The sequence below is a fragment of the Gorilla gorilla genome, chromosome 5 (assembly GCF_029281585.2).
Source record: "Gorilla gorilla gorilla isolate KB3781 chromosome 5, NHGRI_mGorGor1-v2.1_pri, whole genome shotgun sequence".
NCBI classification, from domain to species: Eukaryota; Metazoa; Chordata; class Mammalia; order Primates; family Hominidae; genus Gorilla; species Gorilla gorilla.
In genome coordinates, this window is record NC_073229.2 from 26,060,232 (window position 1) to 26,088,153 (window position 27,922).

The following is a 27,922-nucleotide window of genomic DNA, read 5'->3' on the forward strand; positions in this document are numbered from 1 at the left end:
ACTCCAGCATGGGCGACAGAGCCAGACCCTGTCTCTAGAAAATAAATGAAAAAAAAAAACAAAAAAACCCCCAAAACTAAGGTCCTTAAAAAGCTAGATTTATCAGAGACTACAGAAAGCACAATATGCTTCAGCAGTAGCATCTCTTAGGTTAAAAAATGTTTTCTTCCTCTGGAACAAATCGTTTTAATTTAATTTATATTCTTCTGGGATGTAAAAGGCTGGAGAAAACATCATTTTTTGTCAGTCTAAAAAAAATTATGAAGCCATCAATTTCTCTTTGGATTTAAATAAACTGAAAAAATGAACTCCATGTAAAGACTGAGGAAAGACTGAAGAATTATGACAAAGTATAGAACAAACCTATGTAAAAGAAAAAGTTATTTTCTTAGAAACGACTCATCTGTTTTTAATTCCAGTGGGAACAAAAATTTAAACTCTGCGGCATGAAGAGAAATAAGAATAATTTTGACAGTGAGTTTTCCTTTGGTAATGTTTTTTTAAACTGTTACAAGACGGCTTAAAATGGCCAAAATTAGAGTCGCCTCTTCATGATCACTTCTAGTTTGCTAATTTACAGAGGTTAACCAGGTCATCCTTAGGAATTAAAGGAGGGGTCAAGGATCTGAATACCACTTGTAACTAAAAATATGCAGCCACCACAACATTTTATAGGGCACCTGCCATATTTCTAAATAGAAAAGTTGTTTCATGAAGTTTACTGTGTTCCTCTTGTTTATTCTTCGCTTTCCTTTGTTCTTGCTTCCCACATTATGTTTCAATCACTGTCATTTGTAAGACTTTTTATGTAATCTTGCAGGGTATCTTTGAGATGTGACTTTCTTTTAAAACCATGCTTTAAATGATCTCTCCTAAATATTTGGTCAAACCTGTGCTTGAATGTAGAAGAGACGAAAACCTTAACAATTTACTCTTTTCTATGTGTGAGCATGGATATAGTGCACCATTCAAATAAACCCGGCCTTACATAGGTTTCTAAGTTTGCTCTCCTTCCACTCTCAATAAAGCCCTAAACCACCCATGTTTCATTCCTGAAATATACCAGGGACTTTAAAACACCGCTGCCTTCTGTTCATGATGTCCTTTCAGCCTGAGGTCTTCTTTCTTAAGGTCAGGTTTGGAAGTTCAGCTTTAATATCCCCTCCTTTGTGACACCATCACTAATCCCCCCAGTTATTAGAAAAGAGAACTTGAAAGGCAAGATTCAAATCTTATTTGTCTCTGTGTCCTTGGTACCTGGCATATACTCTGACCTGATATTCAGATGAACCAAATAAACTGATCCTTCCTCTTGATACCCTCAAACTTCAGCTTGCAATCACTCACCTTCTGCTTGGATACGATTTTTGAAATGGATGGTGGTACTGGCAAACTTTATGAGCAAAACTGAAAATCTTATAGAAAAAGAGTGGGGAAAATTTACAACTAATGCTTATATATTTACACATACATGCAGAATAAATAAAACTTCTAGAAAATATCGTTCTTTCCTTTTATTGGCATCAAAACATTTCTCCAGAAGGTCACGCTTTCCCAAAGTCACCTTCTTCTGAGATGTTTGTAATTTAGTAAACTGCCAAGCATATTGTAATGACTCAATACAATTACAGGTAATAGTATAAGAAAGCAGTATAGCATAATGCTTTCCCCATGCTTTGGAATTTTGACAGATATGAGTTCAAGATCTGGCTTTACTACTTATTAGCTGAGGAGCCTTGGGCAAATCGTTTAACTTTTCTGAGCTTTAGGTTCTGTACCTTCAAAAGTGGGAGGGGTTAAAAATGTGCCTATCACAGGATTTTGGTTAGGACTGTATGAAATAAATGTAAAATTGCCTGGCATATGACAGTCCATAAGTGTGTTAGCTGTCATCCTTCAACTTTTTAGAAATATTGCTAGGGTGATATGGTGTGCTCAAGCTGACTCACCCCTTTGATGTGCAGCTGGAAATATAGACCTGAATTTCCAACGCTGCCTTCTCTCCTGAGATCCAGAGCTCTACGTCTAAATGCTTCTTTGATACCTCTACTCATAAGCTCTGCTGGCACTTCATATTTAAAATGGCCAAAGCTGATTATTTTCCCCTCAAAACAAATCTACTGTTTGTTCCTATATTCCCAATCTCACTTAACAGTACCTAGTATGAAACACAAGCTAAAAATCTGGGAGTCATCTTAACAATCTTTCCTTTTCCTCACATTCTATATTTTGCCAAGATTCCTGTTAACTCTACATCTATAACTATATCTAATATCTGTTTCGGACCCTACTCCATCAGGCAGCCATTTTCTCTTGCCTAGATTACTAGACTGTTTATAATCAATTCTTCCCTTTCTGACCCATCTGTCACATGGCTCAACGTGAAGTCTGATCATGCTGCATCCATGAATAAGGCCTCGAAGTTAAAAACGAGTTGATGTCCTGGACTCAATCATATTATACATATTTTTCAAATTCCTAAATTATAATGGTATAGCTTTTTCGTTTTTATACTTGTTTCTCCTAAAAGCCTATGAAATCCTTAAGGCAAGAGATATCTTCCTAAGATGTTCTGGCACATAACAAAAATGTAAGATTAAATGAAGGACTCTACCGCAGTTTAGCAAGCACCATTTATTTAATCAACGTTATTCAGCTCCTTTCCAACACTTTACCACTTCTAATACACTTCTTGGCAACTTTATGTGCTGCAGATCTAGGCCATATGTGCAGAATGAAATCTCTCTAGCACTGTCTTTTCTACATGTATGCCAAAATACCGACATCGCTACTGAAACTCCCCACAAAACATTTGAAATGAACATGACAATAAATTTGTTTCCTCTGCCTGAGGCATCAGTCTCATAAAACTTGCCTACCAAAGCCTTGCATTTAGAATGCTGTTTTATTAATAAGAACATCACTGGTGAGAAAGTGTGACTGATAAAGACCTCTGATACCTAATAACTGTGATCATTGGGGAATGTCTGCCATATCCCTTCCACTTCAAACATTAATGACTGATACTAACCATCATCTAAAAAAAAAAAATGGGCCAAACTCCTTGTGATGCAAGGAGCAAAAATGAAGCATGGAATTAAAATTAGTTTTCAGACTAAATGATCCACATTGTGCTTTGCTTTTGAAGCTCACAGTAATCAGTGAAACTAAAAAATATATATATATATATTTAAAAAATCACAGGTGTGTATAATTGCCTGAGGCCTCTTCCTAAATTCAACACAGATATTCAACTTCAACTGCTAAAATGGAATAAAAAGGTAGCATTTCCGGCATACAATGTATATTTAAAAATTAAAATTAGTGATAATGTTGAGTTACAATGACCTATTGAAGTCACAATTATTTCAGTTTATTTTTGAGTTTTCCGACCTGAAGGACAAAAGTCCCACACCAAAAAAAGGTAGAATATGAAAAAAAAGTCATTACGGTGTCATTAACCTGAAAAAACGTGATTTTAACTATACTTTGCCACACTCAACGTTACAAATAAAAGAATCTTACCATGCCATTATGCCTTGATTAACTGCGCTCCGGAATCAATCATGGCCTATGGTGTACGATTATAAAACAGAAAAAACAAAGTTCCATCTCATTTCTTTGTACACACATCATTACACAAAGGTGGAGAAACACTGTGCTAATGTTTGAAGACTATTCCTTTTTTTTTTCAAGAGAAAAAGTTAACACTAGGACTTTATATATTAAGTAATCAAGTAAAAATAACGCTGTCTAAATTATTTTGAAATGCTGCCTCTCTTCCAAGTTCCAAACTATCTCAATTCACTTAGAAAAACGTTTAATCAAAAACACTTCTAGGCTTCTGATATCCTAATGTAGAAAAAATGCAGATACTCAACACTTAAGATTTTGTTAGCGCACCAAATCATTCCATCTTTTACTTTCAATATTCCTTAAATAATAAAAAGACGGGAGAGATAATTCAGTTGCAAAGACTGGAGGAAACTTGCACAACTTCTAGTGGAAGTTTATGCCATAAACTTAATAGCCCAGCCAGAACAATCACATTCTACTGCAAGCCAAATGGAGAAAAGAGTACCTTGGAGTGCCCCTATTTAATAAACACGGAACGAGGAAACAGTTAACTGTAAATACAGTCTAGAGGTATCCAGGTGACTGACAGTTCTCCAGAGACCCCGAGAACAGCGTAAAAGACCCCTTGAGGTCACCTCACCCCTGCGAGTCCACGGATTGGGACCTGAGGGAGTTCTCGCCAGCCCGAGGGCGAAAAACGGGCGAGGAGGAACAGATGCTCCTCCCTGGAAACCGCCCGGCCGGTTTCCGCTCTTTAAAAAAAGGGAGTCACCCGTTTCTTCCATCCCGACCTCATCCATTCCTCGAACGCTCCTTCTGGATGAGGAAGATGGGCAGTGTCAAGGTTTTCTGGAGGAGAAGAGATCTGGGTCCCAAACACAGGAAAGGCCCCGAAGGCACGCGTACCCCAAGGCCGGTATGTCACCCGGAAGGGTGACGGCAGCCTGCGTGGCGTCTCAGCTAGACGGAGCATCTCCCCCTCCCCTGGTCCGTCGCCATCACCTCCTCTTCCTCCTCCTCCTCGCCCACTCCTGCACTTTCCACCGCGGCGGTCACCTCCCCGGAAAGCACTCTCAACTCCGGCTCCCGCAGGCCACTTCCGCCTATGTGTCCCTGCGCGCGTGCGCAGACGCGTGGCCCCGCCTCCCGACAGGCCTGTGCCGCCGGTGGCGTGCGGGCCGTTACCTCCCGCGCATGCTCTATGGGGTAGAGACGCTAGGCCGGCACTGCCAAGGTGGGCCCGGCGGTGCGAGGGTCGCCTTTCAGCCTTTATCTCTACCCACTGAAATGGAGTAGGGCGGTGAGCGCCGATCTGCTGGAGAATGTCATTATTCCATCGGCGCTCTGCCTGCTCCTGGCCTCCAAGCCTCTGAAGCCCCTCGGGTTTCAGCTGCCGGCTACCCCCGAGCCCGTGGTGCCCACGAGGGAGGCGACTTGACGTCAGCGGCCCTGGGCTGAGATTTGAGAACACGACCAAGTGGAGAATGTTGGAGCCAGATTTTAAAATCCTTGTCTTCCTTCTGCTTGCTACTTGATCTAAATGAGATACGGCAAAGTCACAGAACCTGTTTTTATGTTTTTGCCTGATTCATACGGGCTTCTCCGGTGAAGATGGGCTGAAGTAACGCTTGGGTTGCTTCTGACGTTATAACTCATCCTGTAGCTGCAGCAACCGTGGTCCTTGCAACCGCATAAAAATGTTGCCAGCATTGTTTCGATAGTGCTGCTTAATTCTTGGAAGGTAAATCTCAAAGCTTGAGGACCAGCCATCAAAACTTTTGTAAAAGGTTTTCCCCGCGTTTAGGGCCTCATCTATCACCACTGCGATGTAATAACGTAAAAACCAAGACGGTTTGGGGATGAGCTGTTTTCAGAGAATAATTAAGGAAAATATTACTGTAACGAAGATGGACAATTTTTGAAAGCATGCCTTGAATACCAGAAAGGGATGAATTGGATTAATATGTATGTTAGAATCCAGTCAGTTGTGGACAACTTTTAAAATTTTACAGGCACTTTTCAGAAAGGGTAGCATTTGTGTCTTGTATTGGGATTGAGGGTTTGTAAGAAAGCAAGGCACCTACTTTGGTGGTGAGAAAAAAAGGTCTGGGTAGACATTTTCGTTTAATACTTGCCAACGTTGTTAGGCTGGTGTTAGCAACACTTAGGAATGTTGGAATTAAGGCTTAGAGAACTTAAATTTCCTAAAGAGATGGTAAATGACAAAACCTTTCAGTGATGCCATATCGTCACTGTATAATGTGAATTTAGTGCTACTGTTAGCCATTTATATGGTGGTTATTTATCAAGTATCTATTAAATGGGCATATGTATAGCTCATATCATAAACTATGCGTATGAGCTCCCTGTCCTGAAGAAATTAGGGGTTTCCATGAGCAAGTAAATGGCAGTATAAAACAACTTAAGGTACAAGAGGTGTTACAAGGTACCATCTGCTCATGCCTGGACAATTGCAGTAGCCGTGAGCATAGCTTTCTGCATTCCCTTTATTTCTCTACATAGTTGCATTCAGCAGCTAGAGTGATCCCATTAGAACTTGAATATGCCACTCCTCTGTGCAGAACCTTTTAGCGGTTTACCATTTTACTCAGATTAAAGTTCAAAATTCTTACCCTGACTTTTAAGACTGAACTTATTCTTGATGGATCACATCCAAGCTACACTTCAGAGCTTTTCTAATTGCCCCCAAGCACAGCAAGCATCAGTGCTTTGTAGCTGTTGTTCCTTCTGCATGGAACACTGCCCTCTCAGATGTCCACAGAGCTTGCTTCCTCATTTTTTTCCAGTCACTGCTCAAATGTCACCTGGCTCTTCTCTGACTACCATGTCAGTGAAATATTTTTACATGTCAAATGTGAAATGTAGGAGAGACTATCTGGAGTAGTACTTATTATAGAGTAGGTGTTTAATAAATATCGACTCTCTTACAATACTTCTCATTTACTCCTATGATAACCACTTGGTAAATAAAATTAAAGACTTGCAGCTATGAATTGTTTTTGATTGACTGATTGAGGCAGAGGCTCACTCTGTCGCTCAGGCTGGAGTGCAGTGGCACATCTCAGCTCACTGCAACCTCTGCCTCCTGGGTTCAAGCCATTCTCCTGTCTCAGCCTCCCAAGTAGCTGGGATTATAGGCGCCTGTCACCATGCCCAGCTAATTTTTGTATTTTTAGTAGAGATGGGGTTTCACCTTATTGACCAGGCTGGTCTCGAACTCCTGACCCCAAGTGATCCACCCACCTCAGCCTCCCAAAGTGCTAGGATTATAAGCGTGAGCCACTGCGCCTGGTCCTATGAATTGGTTTTAAATTTTTAAGAAATTAATAATTCTGTAGTATCAGAAACCTTTGGTGTCTTGATTCACATCTTGTGAGCATCACCTCTCATTTCTGACTTGGTTGTGGGGGGCAGTTTCATGCAATCTTCCACATTCTTCTCCCTGACAGCTTCTCCTCTCCCACATTTACCAGGCCTCTTTGCTTTCTTCCCTGAGGTTCTTTGGACTTCACACATTCCAGCAGTAGCTCTCTCAGCTCCTGTCCTGCACAGCTTTGAAGTGTTGGTAAGTCAACACATCTGGGGCCCTTCAACCAAGGGGTGACAGTCACTGATGGATAAATGCTCTTGCTTCTTACACTTGAGCAAGATAGTTTTGTAGGCCATTCTGTGTGTTTTTCAAAAAGTCCCAGTGAAATTGGGTTCTGGTTTCTCACAACAGCAACTTCAATAACACATTCTTGTATTATGTCTATATTCTCCCTTCCATTCTCTCATTGTTTCTCACTAGGATCACATCCCAAATTACCTGTCCCCACATAAGTAGTTGTCTCAGGTTTTGAGGGAAACCAAGCTAAGAAATTTGATGTAAGAAGAAAGTCTAGAATGCAGCTCCTCAGAACTCTGGAAGTGGGTTACTTTGCAGTCAGATGACAACAAGGACTTTCTTAGTGATATTAAGGGGAGGACATGTGCATGGCCCAACAATTAAGGCTCTTTCTTACTAAAGCCGATATGACTACTGCCTCTTTGGATGTCCAACCCATCAGCAGCAAAGATTGATGGTAAATTCCATAAGGAGAGCAATTACACAAAAGTCCTTCCTTCCTGGAGAGAGCCGTGGTTTGTACTTACGGAACTGACACTTCCCTTGATATGACTGGTCTTGTTCATGGTGCCTCTGCCAGTGCCATTATATAACAGAGTTACAAACACATGATTGACTTTCTTTCTTCCTTTCTTTCTTTTTCTTTCTTTCTTTCCTTCTTTCTTTCTTTTTCTTTCTTCCTTCCTTCCTTTTTCTTTCTTTCTCTCTTTCTCTTCCTTCCTTCCTTTTTCTTTCTTTCTCTCTTTTCTTTCTTTCTTTCCTCTCTCTCCTTTCTCTCTCTCTCTTTTCCTTCTTTCTTTTCTTTTTTCTTCCTTCCTTCCTTTCTTTTTTCTCTTTCCCTTCCTTCCTTCCTTTCTTCCATCTCCTCCCTCCCTCCCTTCCTTCCTTTCTCTCTTTCCCTCCCTCCCTCCCTCCCTGCCTGCCTGCCTGCCTGCCTGCCTGCCTGCCTGCCTGCCTGCCTTCCTTCCTTCCTTCCTTCCTTCCTTCCTTCCTTCCTTCCTTCCTTCCTTCCTTCCTTTCTTCCTTCTTTGACACAGAGTCTCATTCTGTTGCCCAGGCTGGAATGCAGTGGCGCAACCTCTGCCTCCCAGGTTCAAGCCATTCTCCTGCCTCAGCCTCCCCAGTAGCTGGGATTACAGGTGCCTGCCACTACACCTGGCTAATTTTTTTGTATTTTTGGTAGAGACACGGTTTCACCATGTTGGCCAGGCTGGTTGTGAACTCCTGACCTTAAGTGATCTGCCCACCTCAGCCTCCTAAAGTGGTGCAATTACAAGCGTGAGCCACCACCCCCAGCCCAAACACATGATTTTCTGAAGTATTGCCTCCAACTAAAGGACACACTTTATGGTAAAAGAGGTGTGACAATGACACACGACCGTGGAATTCCACTGGTCCTACCATATATTGTATCAACTGGAGGAAATTGGCCTGATAGAACACTGACATTGTTTTGTGAACATCAGCAAGTATCCTTTTCAGGAACAGTGCTCAGATAGGGTTGAGATGCCATCACTCCTGACACACACACACACACACACACCCCTGGCCCTTGGGAAGTTTGGTGGCGTTAACATCCCCAGGCAATGATCCACCAATGGGGAATGGGCACCTATGGATAAATGCCTTCTATTTCCCAGGGGCAATTTTTGGGAGGTGTTTTTATGTATTTTAGGATGTCCTAGATAATCAAGTCATGTGACTTGGGGGAGCGAGAAAGAGAAACCAGCAGTGGAGACTTAGAAGAAGCAGCTATTGACATAGGATGGGTCCAGGAATGTACAGTCTTCTAAAAGCCAGGTGAAGACAATGTTTAAAGGAGGAAGGAGTGATCAACAATGTCAGTTCGTGTCAATTGGTGTTACTTAGTCATGTGTCTGTGAAGAATCATCTTGCGTAGTTAAGTCTCAGGTTCTAGTGTCAGATTAAATTTAATTGCACCACCCCTTGCTCTTTGAGTGTCTTTGTGCAAATTGCTTAAATTCTCTAAGTCTCAATCTCCCCATCTGTGAAATGGGAATGACAGTAGTACCTACGTGGTAAATTGTGGTGATGAGTAAGTGAAAGATGTTTAAAGATCTTTAAATGGTTATCACAACACCTATTACCTGACAAACACTTAGTAAAAGTTAGCTATTAATATTCTTATTAGTATAGCCTACTATCATTAGAATAATCGATTTATATATAGTCATCAGTTGTCACTTTTCTAACTCTTCCGTAAGGAATAGGTTATATAGCATTTCCAAACTAGGAAGTTCATTGATAGATATATGGTTCCAGATGCACTGAGCAGAAAAACTAGTTAATTTGATTTTCATTAAATATCCATTTAATAAATACTTATTGAGCACTTACTCTGCATGCTACTGGGTATTGTGGATATGTGGATGACAAGACAGACATGGATCCCTGCCCTCACAAAGCTCACAGCCTTGTGTGGTGGAGATAATTAATTACACAAATAATTATAGTGGGATTTGGGTTGATAAGGGTATTAACTACAGGATGCAATGGGAGCTATAGGCTATGCTAATGAGGCTGTGGTTATAGATTCAGTTCCCCTGTAGGTTGCTTGACTTCCAGGGCTATCAGCTTTTCTCTGCTGTCTCCTAAATGGATAGAGGTTCACAGAACTGGGCCACCTGGACACCAGCCATGACTCCTCTTCTTTCCCAGTACTGATAATTGGCATGGGGCAAAATTCTTCATAAAGAGGTAGCATGTGTAATGAGATGGAGAAATATTTTGCTCGTTTAACACCTGGCTTTTGAATCCTTTTTGGTCAAAGTTTCTGTGTTTTGTTTTCTTTTTGTAAGAAGTAATTCGATTAGCCTCTTAGAAGATTATTCTTAAACTGCCTTCCATGGAGGGTTAGTCTTATTAACATGAAGTTCTTTTTATTTCCAGAACAGTGCTGTCCAATAGGAATATAATATAAGCCATGGAAGCTACTTTAAATTTTCTGCTAGTTACATTAAAAAGGTGAAATGAGGCCGGGTGTGGTGGCTCATGCCTCTAATCCCAGCACTTTGGGAGGCCAAGGCAGGCGAACCACTTGAGGTCAAGAGTTCAAGACCAGCCTGGCCAACATGGTGAAACCCCATCTCTACTAAAAATAAAAAAAAATTAGCAGGGCGTGGTGGCAGGCACCTGTAATCCCAGCTGCTCAGGAGGCTGAGGCAGGAGAATGGCTTGAACCAGCGAGGCAGAGGTTCCAGTGAGCTGAGATCATGCCACTGCAGTCCAGCCTGGGCAACAGAGTGAGTCTCTGTCTCAAAAAAAAAAAAAAAAAAAGATGATATTAATTTTAATAATATATTTATTTAACTCAGTATAACCAAAATATTATCATTTCAACTTGCAATCAATATAAAAAGTTGTTAATGAAATACTTTAACATCTGTTTTTTTATACAAAATCTTGGAAATCCAGTGTGTATTTCACACTTCCAGCACATTTTGGTTTGGACCAGCCACATTTCAAGTGCTCAGTAGCACATATGACTACTGTCTACCACTCGGGACAATGGAATTTTAGAGCACTTTAATTCTTGTTCACCACTTGGAAGGTGATGAAGTTTAAAGTGCTAGAGAAAATCCAGGCTGGGCGCAGTGGCTCACATTGCCTGTAATCCCAGCACTTTGGAAGGTCAAGGCAGGCAGATCTCTTGATTCCAGGAGTTCAAGACCAGTCTGGGTAACATGGCAAAACCCTGCCTCTAGAAAACAAACAAACAAACAAAACAAAAATAAAATCAGCTGAGTGTAGTGATGCATGCCCGTAGTCCCAGCTACTCAGGAGGCCGAGGTGGGAGGATCCCTTGAGCTTGGGAGGCGGAGGTTGCAGTGATCCCAGATCACACCACTGCACTCCAGCCTGGGTGACAGAGTGAGACCCTGTCTCAAAAAAAAAAAAAAAAAAAAAAGAAGGAAAGAAAGAAAGAACAAACAAATGAAGGAGGGAGAGAATAAAGAGAATCACCAGTGTGGTATGGCTGAGAAGGGAGCTTTTGGGAGACTATAGGTTCTGTATCTAACTGGAGTATTTAAGTTGTTTTATGGAGGCTGTGATTTATAATTCCACCACTTCATATTCTTAAAAAGCTTCAGTAAATCTGCATTGTTCATTAATGCCCTGCATAGGTGCATTATTTCAGATGAATTTAAAGAAGGCTAAATTCTGTGGCCAGGTGGGTGTGGAGTAAAAATAAAGATGGCTCCCAGGGATGTAGGAGCAAGTGGGTGGGAACTGCTAAAGCTTGTTTTTACATAAGATAAGCATTTAACTTCCTCCACTCCTCTACTGTGAAGTCTTGAAGGGTTTATGTCACTAATTGTTCAACCTAAATAAACATTTATTAGGCCTGTTCTCTACAGCTGCAATTAGAACTTTTGAGAACCAGCTGCATTTTGCAACTTTGTTCTTTCTTGACTTCTGTACTACTGCACTGACTGGTTCTCCTACCTCACTGTTCCTTGTCCTGTCCTCAAAATGTTCATGTTTCAGTCTCTGTTTTCCTGATCTTTTGTATAAACTCTTCTTCAGGAAATCAATTTAATTTAAGATTACGGACTTGTCCTCTATGTTTATATCTGTGTAATTAACTGCTCACCTATGCTTTATTCTCATTTTTCAAACTGCTTGTTAGACATTGGATGCAGTGATATAACCCTGTAGTCATCCTAAGTGTGAACTCAGTTTCTTTCACAAATCAGTATTTTCCCTCCTCCTTTCTTTTCCTTTCAATAAAACTCTAATTATTTGTTATCACTATTTCTTTTTCTCCGTCCTTTCTAGAGGTTGAGTATCCCTTATGTGAAATGCATGGGACCAGAAGTGTTTCACAGATTTTAGATTTTTTAAAAATTTTGGAATATTTGCATATACATAATAAGATATCTTGAGGCTGGGGCCCAAGTCTAAACACAAAATTCATTTATGCCTTATAAATACCTTATACACATAGCCTGAAGGTAATTTTAAACAATATTTTTAATAACTTTGTACATGAAACGAAGTTTGTGTTAAGTACTTATGTGTGGAATTTCCCACTTGTGATATTATGTCAGTGCTCAAAAGTTTTGGATTTTGGAGCATTTCAGATTTCAGATTTTCAGATTAGGGATGTTTAATTGTATTAGTTCACTTTGGTCCGTCTTGTGTATATAAGTAACTGTATTAGCTTTCTATTGCTGCTATAACAAATTACCACAAGCTTAGTGGCTTGAAAACCACACAGTTTTTTTATTTTACAGTTCTATAGGACAGAATTTCAAAGTGGGTCTTGGGTGGGTACAGTGGCTCATGCCTATAATCGTAGAGCTTTGGGAGGCTGAGGTGGGAGGATAGCTTGAGGACAATAGTTTGAGATCAGCCTGAGTAGCATAGAGAGTAGAGTAGAGTAACATCTCTACTAAATACATACATACATACATACATACATTACATACAAACATAATGAGCCTCACTGGGATGTAATCAAATGGTCAACAGTGCTGCATTCCTTTTGAAGCGGCTATGTTGTCTGGAGTATATACCTGGGGTTCATAGTCTTGCACCAGGAAAACTTAGGACACAGACACACATGAAGAGTTTAGGGGTGGAGGCTTAATAGGCGGAAGAAAAGAGAAAGAAAAACAGCTCTCTCTATAGAGAGGGGTCTTCTGAGCAGAAAAGACCAGCTGGCAGTGAATGTGCCAGATTTTATAGTCCCGTTTGAGGAGGTGGTGTCTGATTTAGTGGGGCTTACAGATTGGTTCAATCAGGTATGATGTTTACATAGCACAAGGGGAAGACTGGTTGCCCCACCGTAATCTTATGCAAATGAACTCTCCCCTTGGCCAGTGCCATCTTGTCTGCTCCTTACTGTACACGTAAGGCAGAGAAGAGTAGATGGAGCCGCCATCTTGAACATGGTATTAGTCACTAGTTCCTGCCGTCATTCACCCAGGGAAGCTCCCAGCTTGCTTATCTATTCTGTGTCTATGGCTCGACTTTACAGGCTGCTCTTTGTTAGGAAATGATTTGGGGCTGCTTTTCATTAAAAAGAAAAGCCTTACTGAGGATTCCCATACCTTTACTATCTGCCTAAGTGATATCTTCTTAACTCCTATATCACTTTCTAGGGGCTCTAGGGGAGAGTTCATATTCTTTCTTTCTCCATCTTCTAGAGGTTATCCCTATTCCCTGGCTTGTTGTCCCCTTCCATTTTCAAAGCCAGCAAAGCCATTTGAGTCTTTCTCACATGGCTTCAGTGTGTACTGACTCTTCCGCCTCCTCTTATACATTTTAAAGATCCTTGTGATTACACTGGGCTCACTCAGATAATCCAGGATAATCTCCTTTTTTTTTTTTAATTATACTTTAAGTTCTAGGGTACATGTGCACAACATGCAGGTTTGTTACATAGGTATACATGTGCCCTGTTGGTTTGCCGCACCCATTAACTCGTCATTTACATTAGGTATTTCTCCTAATGCTCCCCTCCCCCAATCCCCCACCCCAGGACAGGCCCCAGTGTGTGATGTTCCTAGCCCTATGTCCAAGTGTTCTCATTGTTCAGTTCCCACCTATGAGTGAGAACATGTGGTGTTTGGTTTTCTGTCCTTGTGATGGTTTGTTCAGAATGATGGTTTCCAGCTTCATCCATGTTGCTACAAAGGACATGAACTCATCCTTTTTTATGGCTGCATAGTATTCCATGGTGTATATGTGCCACGTTTTCTTAATCCAGTCTATCATTGATGGACATTTGGGTTGGTTTCAAGTATTTGCTATTGTGAATAGTGCTGCAGTAAACATATGTGTGCATGTGTCTTTATAGTAGCATAATTTATAATCCTTTGGGTATATACCCAGTAATGGGATTGCTGGGTTAAATGGTATTTCTAGTTCTAGATCCCTGAGGAATCGCCACACTGACTTCCACAATGGTTGAACTAGTTTACATTTCTTTTACATTTGCTGAGGAGTGCTTTACTTCCAACTATGTGGTCAATTTTGGAATAAGTGCAATGTGTTGCTGAGAAGAATTTATATTCTGTTGATTTGGGGTGGAGAGTTCTGTAGATGTCTATTAGGTCTGCTTGGTGCAGAGCTGAGTTCAATTCCTGGATATCCTTGTTAACTTTCTGTCTCATTGATCTGCCTAATGTTGACAGTGGGGTGTTAAAATCTCCCATTATTATAGCGTGGTAGTCTAAGTCTCTTTTTAGGTCTCTCAGGACTTGCTTTATGAATCTGGGTGCTCCTGTATTGGGTGCATATATATTTAGGATAGTTAGCTCTTGTTGAATTGATCCCTTTACCATTATGTAATGCCCTTCTTTATCTCTTTTGATCTTTGTTGGTTTAAAGTCTGTTTTATCAGAGACTAGGATTGCAACCCCTGCTTTTTTTTGCTTTCCATTCACTTGGTAGATCTTCCTCCATCCCTTTATTTTGAGCCTTTGTGTGTCTCTGCATGTGATATGGGTCTCCTGAATACAGCACACTGATGGGTCTTGACTTTTTATCCAATATGCCAGTCTATGTCTTTTAATTGGGGCATTTAGCCCATTTACATTTAAGGTTAATATTGTTATGTGTGAATTTGATCCTGTCATTATGATGTTAGCTGGTTATTTTGCCCATTAGTTGATGCAGTTTCTTCCTAGCATCTATGGGCTTTACAATCTGGCATGTTTTTGCAGTGGCTGGTACCAATTATTCCTTTCCATGTTTAGTGCTTCCTTCAGGAGCTCTTGTAAGGCAGGCCTGGTGGTGACAAAATCTCTCAGCATTTGCTTGTCTGTAAATGATTTTATTTCTTCTTTACTTATGAAGCTTAGTTTGGCTAGATATGAAATTCTGGGTTGAAAATTCTTTTCTTTAAGAATGTTGAATATTGGACCCCACTCTCTTCTGGCTTGTAGGGTTTCTGCTGAGATATCCACTGTTAGTCTGATGGGCTTCCCTTTGTGTGTAACCCAACCTTTCTCTCTGGCTGCTGTTAGTGATAATCTCCTTTTTTTTAAGGTCAGTTTGTTCCGGAACCAAACCCAGGGCTGGGCTGCTTATTCCTGTGGGCCAGTAATGGGATGCAGATGAACTGGGAAAGAGGGGAGTTTATTCCTGTAACCAGGTACAGGGAGAAGGCCTGTAAAAATATCACCAGACAAACTCAAAATTATAAAGTTTTCCAGAGCTTATATACCTTCTAAGCTATATGTATAAGTGTACATTCATCTAAAGTGATAAGTGATTAACTTCTTCTAATCTGTAACTAAGATCTGAGTTCAGAAGACCTTCCTCTGGAGCCTCAGTACACTTACCTAATCTAAATGCGTCCAGGTGCTGGGATGATTCCCTTATCTTCTCCCCTGCCAAATCATGGAGGTGTGGGGAGTTCCTTCAGACCCAATAAACTTGTTTGCGGAGGCCTGGGGAATTTCTTCAGACCCCCAGTAAAAGTTGTTTAAACTTAAATGGGTCATGTTAAGAATTCCTTCATTATCTCGTCATGCTTCAAGGCCCAGGAGAGGCCTAGGCAAAATTCCTGATGGGCTTTTGTTACATTCCAGCCTTTGTATAAGGGCACTGGCTGTCTCAGCTTTTAATATTTAACTTCATCACTCGGTCAGTGCTGAAACAGTTGTTGTGGAGCCCTGCCTGTTCAGCCTTTATGAAGACCTGGCCTGCAGAAGTTGATTGAAGCCCATCCATACATTTTGAGGCCCTGTTCCACTGGAGATCTCTGAGTTATCTCCCTTAGGGGGTGAGGAAGCTTGGAGATTTATCCTCCACCTCCTCCCATTGAATGAGGACTTTTTGTAAGTCTGTTAACTCCCCAACAGTTTATTTCTACCCTTCCCCATGCCAGTAAGCAAATCTAGGAGAAAGCACCCAGGCAGAGGGTAAGTGGGATAGCAAGAGCCCTCCTGTGGTTGAAGAACTCTCTGTTGATTGATTCATCACAGTGAGTGAGAGTGCATGCTGTGGGGGAACTGTGGAGCATCTCAGTAAGCAAGTATTAGAAAGGATTTACAGGATTTGGTCTCATGTCAGGTAACGAGGAAGAGGTTCTAGGAAGTGGAGATTTGCTCTGGGATTTTCTGTTGCCAGAAACATAGATCATCCTATGTCTGGATATCTTTAGAATTCTTTTTTTTTTTTTTTTTTTTTTTGAGATGGAGTCTCGCTCTGTCACCCAGGCTGGAGTGCAGAGGCACGATCTCGGCTCACTACAACCTCTGCTTCCCAGGTTCAAGTGATTTTCCTGCCTCAGCCTCCTGAGTAGCTGGGATTACAGGCATGTGCCACCATGCTTGGCTAATTTTTGCATTTTTAGTAGAGATGGGGATTTCACCATGTTGGTCAGGCTGGTCTCGAACTCCTGACATCATGATCTGCCCACCTCGTCCTCCCAAAGTGCTGGGATTACAGGCTTGAGCCTCTGCTCCCGGCCTAGAATTCTTAGCTTGAAGGAGAGAAGAACAAAAGCAAGCTACAGCCGTAATTGGTAAAGAAGTAATTCTCACTTATATTAGCCCAGATAGAGAGATGTTTGTTCATTTTGGGAGTTTAGACAATGTTCTTGTTTTTGTCTGAGTTCAGACATGATCACCAAGTGGTCTTGTGTTCATTTTGATCCATCATTGTCATGGAGTAGACTTGTCCACTATTGGTGTTCTGTGAAACTGGTTATGATCAACAGAAGGACACTGTGTCTTATTGGATAGTACCAGTCAATCTCCCAGCTATCAGGAGCTGCTTTTCTTTTTCTCACTACTATGGTCATGTACTGGCATGGTGAGTGCCAAGACAAGTGAGACTCCTACAGCATCCACTACTTTTCACTTTCTTCCATTCTATAGATTGCTGCTGGGTAGGTACTGATATTTTTACAATATTTCTTTTACCATAGTTTTACCATGTGTATTAGTTTCCTTTAGTGCAAAACAAGTTACTGCAAACTTAGCAGCTGAAAACAACACCTATTTATGAGCTCATAGTTTTGTAGATGAGAAGTCTGGGTATGGGTTGACTGGATTCTCTGCTCTGGGTCCCATAAAACCAGAATCAAGGTGTTGATTAGGACTGTCTTATCTAGAGCTGAAAGTCTTTCTTCAAGCTCATTCAGGTTGTTAGCCAAATCCAATTCTTTGCACTTATTGGACTGAAGTCCCTGTTTCCTTGCTGGCTGTCAGCTGATGGGCCTCTCTCCGCTTCTGGAGGCTGCCTGTGATTCTTAGCCAACTGGTTCACTCCATGTACAAAGTCAGGTGTGTCAAAACCTTCTTGTGTTTCAAAACCCTGATTTTCTCTGTCTCCGACTGCTAGACCCAAATCTAAAGGGCTCATGAGATTAAGTTATGTCTAAAAGGACAATCTCCCTTTTGATTAAGTCAGATCAACTGATTAGTAACCTTAATGATGTTGGAAAAATCCCTTTTGCCATATGATATCACATTTTAAACTCAGATTATTTCAAGAGTCATTCACGTTTTTGCATTCATCAATAAAGCATTTATTGTTATTGCTGAAGTTAAAATTCCATTTCATGAAATATTATTTATCATTTCACTGTTAATGAAAATTTAGGCCATTTCCAGGTTTTGGCTGTTACTTGTCAGGATGCTGTTGAGCATTCATGTTACAAGTGTTTATGTGGACCTATGTTGCCATTTCTCTTGGGTAAATATTAATACCTAGAAGTGGACTAGTTTTGTCACATAGCTGTGTATTTAACTTTTTAAGAAACTGCTGGCCAGGCACGGTGACTAACGCCTGTAATCCCACCACTTTGGGAGGCCGAGGTGGGTGGATCACCTGAGGTCAGGAGTTCGAGACCAGCCTGGTCAACATAGTGAAAACCCGTCTCTACTAAAAATACCAAAATTAGCCGGGCATGGTGGCAGGTGCCTGTAATCCCAGCTACTAGGGAGGCTGAGGCAGGAGAATCGCTTGAACCCAGGTAGCAGAGGTTGCAGTGAGCCGAGATCATGCCATTGCACTCCAACCTGTGGGACAAGAGCGAGACTTTGTCTCAAAAAAAAAAAAAGAAAAGAAAAAGAAACTGCTAAACTGTTTTCCAAAATGCTTATACCATTTTACATTCCCAACAGCAGTAGATGAGAATTCTATTCACTTCCCATCCTAGCCAGAAGACTGGTCCAGTCTTTTTCATTTTAGCCATTTTAAAAGGCTTAGTAGTATCACACTGTGGTTTTAATTTGCAATTCTATAATGTCTAATAGTATTAAATACTTCTCATATGCTTATTGACTTATTGAGCATCTTTTCATATGCTTTATTGACTTCTGTAGATCTTCTTTGGTGAAGCATCTATTCACATTTTTTGCTCATTAAAAAAATTTTTTTTTAACCTTTAAAATTTTTTCAACTGCTTTATTTCTTTTTAAAAATTTTCTGTAGTTAGGATGTAAAACCTAATGTTTTCATATACATTTACATAGTGAAATGATTACTACAGTCATGCAAATTAACATATTTGTAACCTCCCATAGTAAGCTTTTCTTATTATCACATTTTGAGAATTCTTTATATATTCTAGATCCAAGCCATTTTATCAGAAATGCAGCTTGCAAATATTTTACCCCATGCTGATGCTTGTTTTATCATTCTTTTCATGGTGTCTTTTGAAGAGAAGTTCTTAATTTTGTTGTGTATAATATTAATTAATTAATTTTTGATGGATTGTGCTTTTTGTGTTGTAGCTATTAGGTTGGGGCAAAAGTAATTGTGGTTTTGGCCATTAGTTTCCATGGGAAAAACTGCAATTACTTTTGCAGAAACCTAATAATGTATCTTTGCCTCAGTGTCACAAAGATATTTCCTATTTTACTTTAGAGGTTTTCAGTTTTAGGTTCTACATCTAGGTCTGTGATCCATTTTGAGTTAATTTTCACATATATTTTGAGGTCTTTAGTTCATCTTTGTTTTTGAAAGTTATTTTCACTGGATTTTAACTTCTAGGATGATGGATGTTTTTCTTTCAATACTTTTGTGATGTTGCTGCACTCTCCTCTTGTTTGCATTGTTTCCAATGAGAAATCTGCTTCTCGGGACACACTAAAGACGAAAATTACTCTTTTGGAGTTTTGTTGTTGTTCGTCTATTTTCTGGACACAGATTGTGACCATTTACCAACTGGAAGTACATTATTTTAAAACAAGTGAAATGTAAATTCCTGTCTAAAAGTGATTGTTTGATATTTCCAGAGGAATTCAATAGATACGGTCTTCCAGATATATAAAGAACTTTCAATTTTTGTTATAGTGGTTGATCCAGGACAATGTATCTTAATTTCTAGAAGCTTCATGTTGGTGTCCTAGGAGACAATATTGCAGCAGAGGTTAGATAGCCACTCTGCATCTTTGGAATAAAACTGCTGGGTTCTGCTACTTAGCAGAACCCAGGGTTAGACAAATCAGTCTTGTACCTATTTGAAAGGAAGAAGTATTAAAAGAAAATGAATCTTTATCAACAAATTTCATCTCAAATGCTATTATGGAAATGCAAGTTTCAATTCATTTATATAATTGAATAAAGTAAAATTTATAGTTGTTTTCAAAGCTTTCATTTGGCTATAACATGTTAAATTTTTTATTTTAGATCTTTTAAAAATTGACTTAGTAATCAATAAATTAAAAGATTTTATTATAATATTAGTCTGATATGTGGAAATCATACTAATTTTTGGTGAGTTGTAATTGCAGTTAAAGGCAGTTTGCTACATTTAATACTAGAAAGTATGCAAAAATCTAAAATCAACATGTGAAATGCATTCTATTGTTTTTGCAAAGAAATTAATAGCATAACATATACCTACATTAAATATACATAACATATATAAATATATGAAATATTTATATAATTGATATAAAAACTGCTTTCAAAATATATTGTATTTTTGCATTTTAAAGAAACAAAGAGTCAAAGAACTTGTAAAGAATTTGTTCAATTTCTGTTTATAGCTAATACTGGACTAATTCATGACAGAAAGATAGGTGGAAATAATTATTTCTGTGTCCTCTGTACGTGAGAAGAAAAGTTTCTATAGTTGAATAAATACAATTAAATGAAGTCCAAAGAGGTATATGTTGCAGGTATTTCTTTTAATCTTTTAAGATATTTGAATGTAATATTTAAAGACATAATTACTTCTTTAAGCTTTAAGGCTAAAGTTCTTAAACAGAAAGATAATAATCAACGACCAGAAAAGCAATCTAAAAAACCATAATGATAAATGCGTAACTCTAGATGAATATTAGTTCACTTTTTCATGAGTCACTTATGTTACTAATGACTTAGCAATCCTAGTTTACTTTATTGTATTATTATGCGTGTTAAGATTCTTGTTATTTCTGTACAGAGAAAGAGGAAAATACAAGAATTTTCTTTGTATTTTCTGAGAATGAGGTTTGATGTGATGAAGGTTTTTCATGGCTTTTTGAATTAGTTTTTTAAAAAAACTTTTGTCTTACAAGAAATTTGTACTCAGCTTATGTTTATTATGAATTGTTTCTTCTTTGAGTCATGTTTATTACATCTTTGAATTGCCAATATGATTATCCCGTATCATAAAAATATACTGTCTTTCTTTTGGAGTTGTTACTGAGTTATTGTTCATTTCAAAGGTATAATCAAGTTCATAAATTGCTAATATGACTATTGAGTTTAAAGAAAAAGTCTTGTCTCTTTTCTCAATAATCCTTTTACCAACTCCTTTCCCCACCTCTGAAGTTCTTTGAATCAATTTTCATCACAACAAAATAATTTGTGACCATGGTTCAGTTGCCTTTAGTTTGCTTTCATCACAATAGTCTTTCATAAAATAAGCTCTTTTGTGTGTATGTATATATATATGTGCGTGTGTATGCACACACACACACACACACACACGTATACTGTTTTTCTATTTGTACTCTGTGTGATTATTTTGATGTGATTTAGGTCTTAACAGTAATCTAACTTCTTTTAGAAATAGAATGGCCAGCTTTCATTCGTTTGGACATTTAGGATTATATAACTCATATGGAAAAGAAATATTACTTTAGATGTCTTCTTATAACAATAGCCTATTGGATTCATCAGGGAGGAATAAAAGGCGGTCAGGAGCAGCATAGCTTGAGGAAAAATAATAGCATTTTGGTTTCTTCCATCTTAGCGTGTCATGATGTAGAAAGAAGATGGTGTTATTTTTTACCCTTTAAAAAAACTTGTGTGGTCTTAAGTTGATAAAAATAATGGAATAATAACAGTGTATTTTCCAGGCTTGTGACATAATAGGAGAAGTTTTAGTTACACGTGTGGCAGCATAAATAGCTAAGGGACTGGGGAATGAGCCTGGCTGGCACCACTTAAACGTTAGACACAAGCTCTATTTCTAAGAGCATGCTGCTGAATATAACCTCTGTGAAGAATACCTGATTCTGGGAGGATAGATGCTTCACTTTAACAAAAATTTTCATGTTATCTTAAAGGCCATTCTTTTTTTTTTCTTTTTTTTTGAGACTGATCTCACTCTGTCGCCCAGGCTGGCATGCAGTGGCACGATGTCGACTCACTGCAACCTCCACCTCCTGGGCTTAAGGGATTCTCCTGCCTCAGCCTCCTGAGTGGCTGAGACTACAGGCATGTGCCACCATGCCTGGCTAATTTTTGTATTTTTAGTAGAGATGAGGTTTCACCATGTTGGCCAGGCTGCTCTCAAACTCTTGACCTCAAATGATCCACCCTCCTCAGCCTCCCAAAGTGCTGGGATTACAGGTGGGAGCCACCATACCCTGTTAAAGGAGCTTGATGGAGCTTTGAGAATACCAAGACTTGGGCACGAGCTGCATCTTCTTATTTTAATTGGGTAGCACTGTCCACTGATCTTTAACTATTATTATTGCCATTATCTCTGAGCCTGAATACTGTGCCATTCTTTCTTTAAAGCCGATTTGAAGCTTTAAATTACTACAGTATTTTCAGTTGTGTGGAAGAGTAAGAGTTATCCACTGTAGTGCCAAACTTAGTCTTTTGCCACCTGATGGGAATTGACATTTGGTGTGCTCTAGTACTTACTTCTTACCTGTCACGCATAGCATCAGAGGTTTTAATTGCTTTCTTTGCATACATTTAATGAGGGTAGTATAGTTGGATAATCTAAGTAACCATGTTAGTTATGTATTGAATTAGCCAATTAAGCCAGGTAATCCCTCTGAAATGTTTTTTGTTAATAAGAAAGAAGATGATAATGAAAAGATTCATCTTTGGTTCCAATCCAAGTATAGTATCCTGCTGGGATAATGGCTTTGGGGCAGCGCAGTCTAACAGCTGGTTAGTTAATAAGCTTTCAGCACCAAAGTGATTGTAAATAAACAGAATTGGACTCTAGCTTTGAAATAATACTTATCACTAGCTATTGATCTCTGTTAACTTCTGTGTGAAACTATATGTACACACACATATGCATATCACAGTATGGATGTGTATGAGTGTTAAGTGCTTTAGGTATAAAGTTTGAGTTGTTGAAAAGGTCTTCATTCTGTGTAGTAGGTAATTGTTAGCAAGACACTACTTAAAACACTGCTTAAATTAAATCTCACTCACATGCGTGTGTGCTGTAGCTAATAGTATCAGTGATCTTTGATCAGTTTGTTAGGGAACAGTGTAGCAAAATGAATACTACCTGGAAATCCAGAGATCTAAATTGGAATGAAGGCTCTGCCACTGTCAAGCTTTATTACTGTGAGAGGTAGCATCTTCCTAAAGATCCCTCCCCATTCCCCTTTGCCAAGTAGATTAACAGTTCCCTCTCTTGGGCCACCACAAAATTTTTGTACTCACGTCCGTTTGCTTCTATTAGAGCAGTAATTTTGGTGTTTTGCAGTGTTGGTACATTTTTCTCTCTCCCTCCTTTACTGGGATAGGAACTCTTCGAAGGCAGTGACCATGTTTTCTGTTTGTTTTCACTGTCTTGCCATATAGAGGGCAGTCAGTGAATATATGCTAAATGAACAGATTTGTATATGAGAGCTAGAATAGAGTATCTTTAATGACTCGATGATTTCTGCTTATAACTTGATATTTAGTAGGGGCAGTTATTTGATACAATTGGTCTGTCATATATTTAGTTGAAAGAGTTACTTCTAAACCTGTCATTGGATTATGCTAGGTTACAAATTCCTAACATGACTGTGCTTGCAATGCACATCCGTGTGTTATTCCCTTAGTTTTTGACTTACTGAAAAATAATGATTCAGTCACATTCTGAATCTCAACAATGGAAGAAAGTGTATTTGTTCATGGCTTTATGAAACAAACGCTACAATTTGAAGGTAATTTTCTTATACCTTTAAAAATATATTTCTGATTATCAATCTTATCAAACCATTGATCATGTTAGTTACTGACATTGCTAAAATGAGCAATGATATCATCATTTTAAATTGTTTGAAACTTCCAACCAAGATGTACATGCACAATCCAATATGTGATGAAATATTTAAAGGCATGAAAATTAAAAAATAATTATATTTAATATAGAACTGTAATTTTGAAACTTGAACACGAGGATTACTTTACATCCTCCATGTCTGTGTATATATAAGGATGAATCTTTGTCTGGATGTGAACCTTGGAAGACAGCAATTTGGGGACTGAATTCAGTACTTGGATTATTTCATTTTCCCATGTGCTTAATTAATAGGCCATGCATCATACTACTGGTGAGAGAAAATGCACCAGACATGTTTTATTCTGGCATTTGTGTGATTCTTTGTTTAATTACTTTATATTTTTATTTATTGTCTTATTTAAGTTTTAATGTTACTTATGATTATGAAATATAGCCGCACAATTAAGAATTCAAAAGTTGCAAAAGCTTCTGTAAAGTTGATTACACACCCTTGGCCTTATTCATTCACCAACTTCCTCTCTTCTCAGGCAACTAATGTTGTTACCAGTATCTTAATATATTTCCAGCAATATTATATCCATAGTAATTGCATCCACACAGAAACATATATTTTCTTTTAAAAAACTTAAAATAGTAACATAATACATGATTTTCTGCATCTGCCTTTTTAAATCTAATGATATATAATAGAGATTTCTTAGATTTTATAGTTGAAAAAACTAGATTCAGCCAAAACAGGGGCTTAGGCTGTATAAAATATACAACTTTTTGGTGGTCTATTCATATATATTTGTATTTGTAGCTGTTATTCTTACATTTATATTTTATTCACATACATTTATATCTGTATATTTTTTGGTCTATTTAATCATCATGCATTTAGTCATGACATATTCAGTATAATCAACTTTTCCTTTCAAATTGGTTGTGGGGAAGGGAAGCAAAGGCCAAGTGTTTGTAGGCATGGTGTAAGTTTAAACTTTAGGCTTCCAAACCCAAATTTCTCTGCAGAACAGAATGACTATGTTATTCTAGAATCCAGAAACTATAATGTAATGAAGAATCATTGAAAGAAATGAGCATGCAATTATTGTCCTCAAGCAATTTAATATCTATTATATAAAAAGGAATTAGACTTATGTGCCTTTGGAAGGCATAGCTAGAACTAAACTGAGGTACAGAATATATAATTTCTTGTTCTCCTGACTTTTAGCATAGTAATTTTCCAAAATGGAATGGGTTGTCTTGTGAAGTACAGAGCAGACATGAGAATAGTCACTTTTCTGAGACATTATTGTGCAAGGGATCCCTGTATCATAGAAATGAACTAGATAACCATTTAGGGTTCTCAACCCTCAGACACCCTACTCCAGACCAGTGCTCCTTATCAGGCCTTGCCAAACCTTGGGGCTATTAATGGCTAAAACTTCTCCTTCTTTGTCACGCAATTCCCTATAGAAGGAGCAATACAGAGTGAGCACCCATGTCAATAGCTACTTACACCTGTAGGCTGAGGTGAATGGTTACATACCAACAAATAAGTAGAATAGAAATAAAGTGGATAAAATATTTCAGACCCAAACAGCGCTATTTCATGCAGAAGGAAATAGTCCAAGCAGAAACAGTTTTCCCCATTAAGAGCACATAGCTGTGTATGTCAATCTTAATGCGTATATAGTGAGTAGTAGGACAAGAAAGCCTTTGTCAGGGATGACTAGTTTCTTTTCAGCTTTTATTTTAGATACAGGGGGTACATGTGCAGTTTTGTTACCTGGGTATATTGTACCCAGGTAGTGAGCATAGTACCCAAGAGGTAGTTTTTCAATCCACATCCCCTCCCCCACTCTAGTAATCTGCAGTGTACATTGTTCCCATGTTTATGATGTGCTCAATATTTAGCTCCCACGTACAAGTGACAACACATGGTATTTGGTTTTCTGTTCCAGCATTAATTGGCTTAGGATTATGGCCTCCAGCTCCATCTATGTTGCTGCAAAGGATATGATTTTGTTCTTTTTTATGTCTACATGAAATTCCATGATGTATATCATATGTATATCATATACCACATTTTCTTTAACCCACCATTGATGGGCGCCTGGGTTGATTCCATGTCTTTGCTATTGTGGAGAGCGTGACTATGAACATACAAGTGCATATGTCTTTTTGGTATAATGATCTAATTTTCCTTGGGTTTATGCTCAGTAGTGGGATTGCTGGGTCGGATGGTAGCTCTATTTTAAGTTGTTTGAGAAATCTCCAAGCTGCTTCCCACAATGGTTGAACTAATCTACATCCCCACTAACAGTGTGTAAGCATTCCCTTTTCTCCACAGCCATGCCAGCATGTGTTGTTTTTTAACTTTTTAATAATAACAATTCTGACTGGTGTGAGTAGGTATCTCATTGTAGTTTTAGTTTGTACTTGTCTGATGATTGGTGATAATGAGCATTTTTTCATCTGTTTGTGGTTGCTTATATGTTTCTTTTGAGAAGTGTCTGTTGCGTCCTTTGCCCATTTTTTTTAATAGGGCTATTTGGTTTTTGCTTGTTGATTTGTTTAAGTTCCTTATAGATTCTTATTATTAGACCTTTGTTGGATATGTAGTTTGTGAATGTTTTCTCCCGTTCTGTAGGTTGTCTCTTTACTCTGTTGATAGTTTCTTTTGGCTGTACACAAGCTCTTTAGTTCAATTAAGTCTCATTTATCAATTTTTTTTTTTTGCAATCGCTTTTGGGGACTTAGTCAAAAGTTCTTTGCTAAGTCCTGTGCCAAGAAGGGTATTTCCTAGGTTTCCTTCTAGGGTTTTAATAGTTTGAGGTCTTATATTTAAATCTTTAATAAATTTTGAGTTAATTTTTGTATACAGTGAAATGTATGGGTCCAGTTTCATTCTTCTGCATATTTCTAGCCAGTTATTCCAGCACCATTTATTAAATACAGATTCCTTTCTGTATTGCTTGTTTCAGTTGGCCTTGTTGAAGATCAGATGGTTATAGGTGTGCAGCTTTATTTCTGAGTTCTCTATTCTGTTCCATTGGTCTGTGGGTCTGTTTTTGTACAAGTACCATGCCGTTTGGTTACTGTAGCTTTATAGTATAGTTTGAAGTCAGGTAATGTGATGCCTTTGGCTTTGTTCTTTTTGCTTAGGATTGCTTTGGCTATTCAGCCTCCTTTTTGTTTCCATTTTGGAATAGTTTTTTCTAATTCTATGAAGAATGACGTTGGTAGTTTAATGGAAATAGCATTGAATCTGTAAATTGCTTTGGGCAGTATGGCTATTTTAACAATATTGATTCTTCCAGTCTATGAGCATGCAATGTTTTTACATTTATCTGTGTTGTCTCTGATTCCTATCAGCAATATTTTGTAGTTCTCCTTGTAGAGATCTTTCACTTCCTTGGTTAGCTGTATTCCTAGGTATTTCATTTTCTTAGTGGCCATTGTTAAGTGGGATTGTGTTCTTGATTTGACTCTTTGCCTGGACATTATTGGTGTATAGAAATGCTACTGATTTTTCTACATTGATTTTGTATCCTGAAACTTTATTAAAGTTGTTTGTCAGTTCTAGGACTCTTTTGATGGAGTATTCAGAGTTTTCCAAGTATAGAATCATGTTGTCAGTGAACAGAGATAGTTTGACGACTTCTTTTCCTACTTGGATGCCTTTTATTTCTTTATCTTGCTTGATTGCTCTGACTAGGACTTCCGGTACTATGTTGAATGGGAGTAGAGAGAGTGGGCATATTTGTCTTGTTCCAGTTCTCAAGGGGAATGATTCCGGCTTTTTCCCATTCAGTATGATGCTGGCTGTGGGTTTGTCATAGTTGGCTCTTATTATTTTGAGGTATGTTCCTTCAATGCCTAGTCTGTGGAGGGTTTTTATAATGAAGGGATGTTGAGTTTTATCAAAAGCTTTTAATATATCTATTGAGATGATCATAGGGTTTCTGCTTTTCTGTTTATGTGGTGAATCACATTTATTGATTTGTGTATGTTGAACCAACCTTGCAAACCAGAAATAAAGCCTACTTGATCCTGGTGAAGTCACATTTTTTTTTTTGGAAACAGGGTCTTGCTCTGTCGCCCATCCTGGAGTGCAGTGGTGCAATCTTGGCTCACCTCAACATCTGCCTCCTGGGCTCAAGCAATCCTCCCACCTCAGCCTCCCGAGTAGCTGGGTTAACAGGCACACACCACCACCCCCAGCTAATTTTTTGTATTTTTAGTAGAGACAGGGTTTCATCATGTTGGCCAAGCTTGTCTTGAACACCTGACCTCAAGTGATCTGCCCACCTTGGCCTCCC

General features: G+C 38.7%; 1 protein-coding gene and 1 long non-coding RNA gene across 11 annotated transcripts in view; one reads left to right on the forward strand and one right to left on the reverse strand.

Moving 5' to 3' along the window:
- SLC35B3 (solute carrier family 35 member B3) overlaps positions 1 to 4,722 on the reverse strand; it is a 93,970-nt gene extending 89,248 nt beyond the window's left edge. For 5 of the 10 annotated variants that reach the window (XR_010134177.1, XR_010134176.1, XR_008680456.1 and 2 more), the window contains exons 1-2: positions 4,483 to 4,702; positions 3,526 to 3,571 (exon numbers count right to left, since the gene is read on the reverse strand). Coding sequence is in view for 7 of the 10 variants with exons in the window: in XM_055389586.2 (XP_055245561.1) it covers positions 3,526 to 3,528 (3 nt within the window). In the remaining 3 variants the exon portion in view is untranslated. Of the gene's footprint in view, positions 1 to 3,525; positions 3,572 to 4,216 lie in introns of all 10 variants that reach the window. The other 5 variants (XM_055389585.1, XM_019030070.4, XM_055389583.2 and 2 more) reach the window with 5 other exon arrangements.
- LOC101127982 (uncharacterized) overlaps positions 4,723 to 27,922 on the forward strand; it is a 341,199-nt gene continuing 317,999 nt past the window's right edge. The window contains exons 1-2 of the long non-coding RNA XR_002006576.2: positions 4,723 to 5,317; positions 7,071 to 7,162. This is a non-coding gene — a long non-coding RNA (uncharacterized lncRNA). The remainder of the gene's footprint in view (positions 5,318 to 7,070; positions 7,163 to 27,922) is intronic.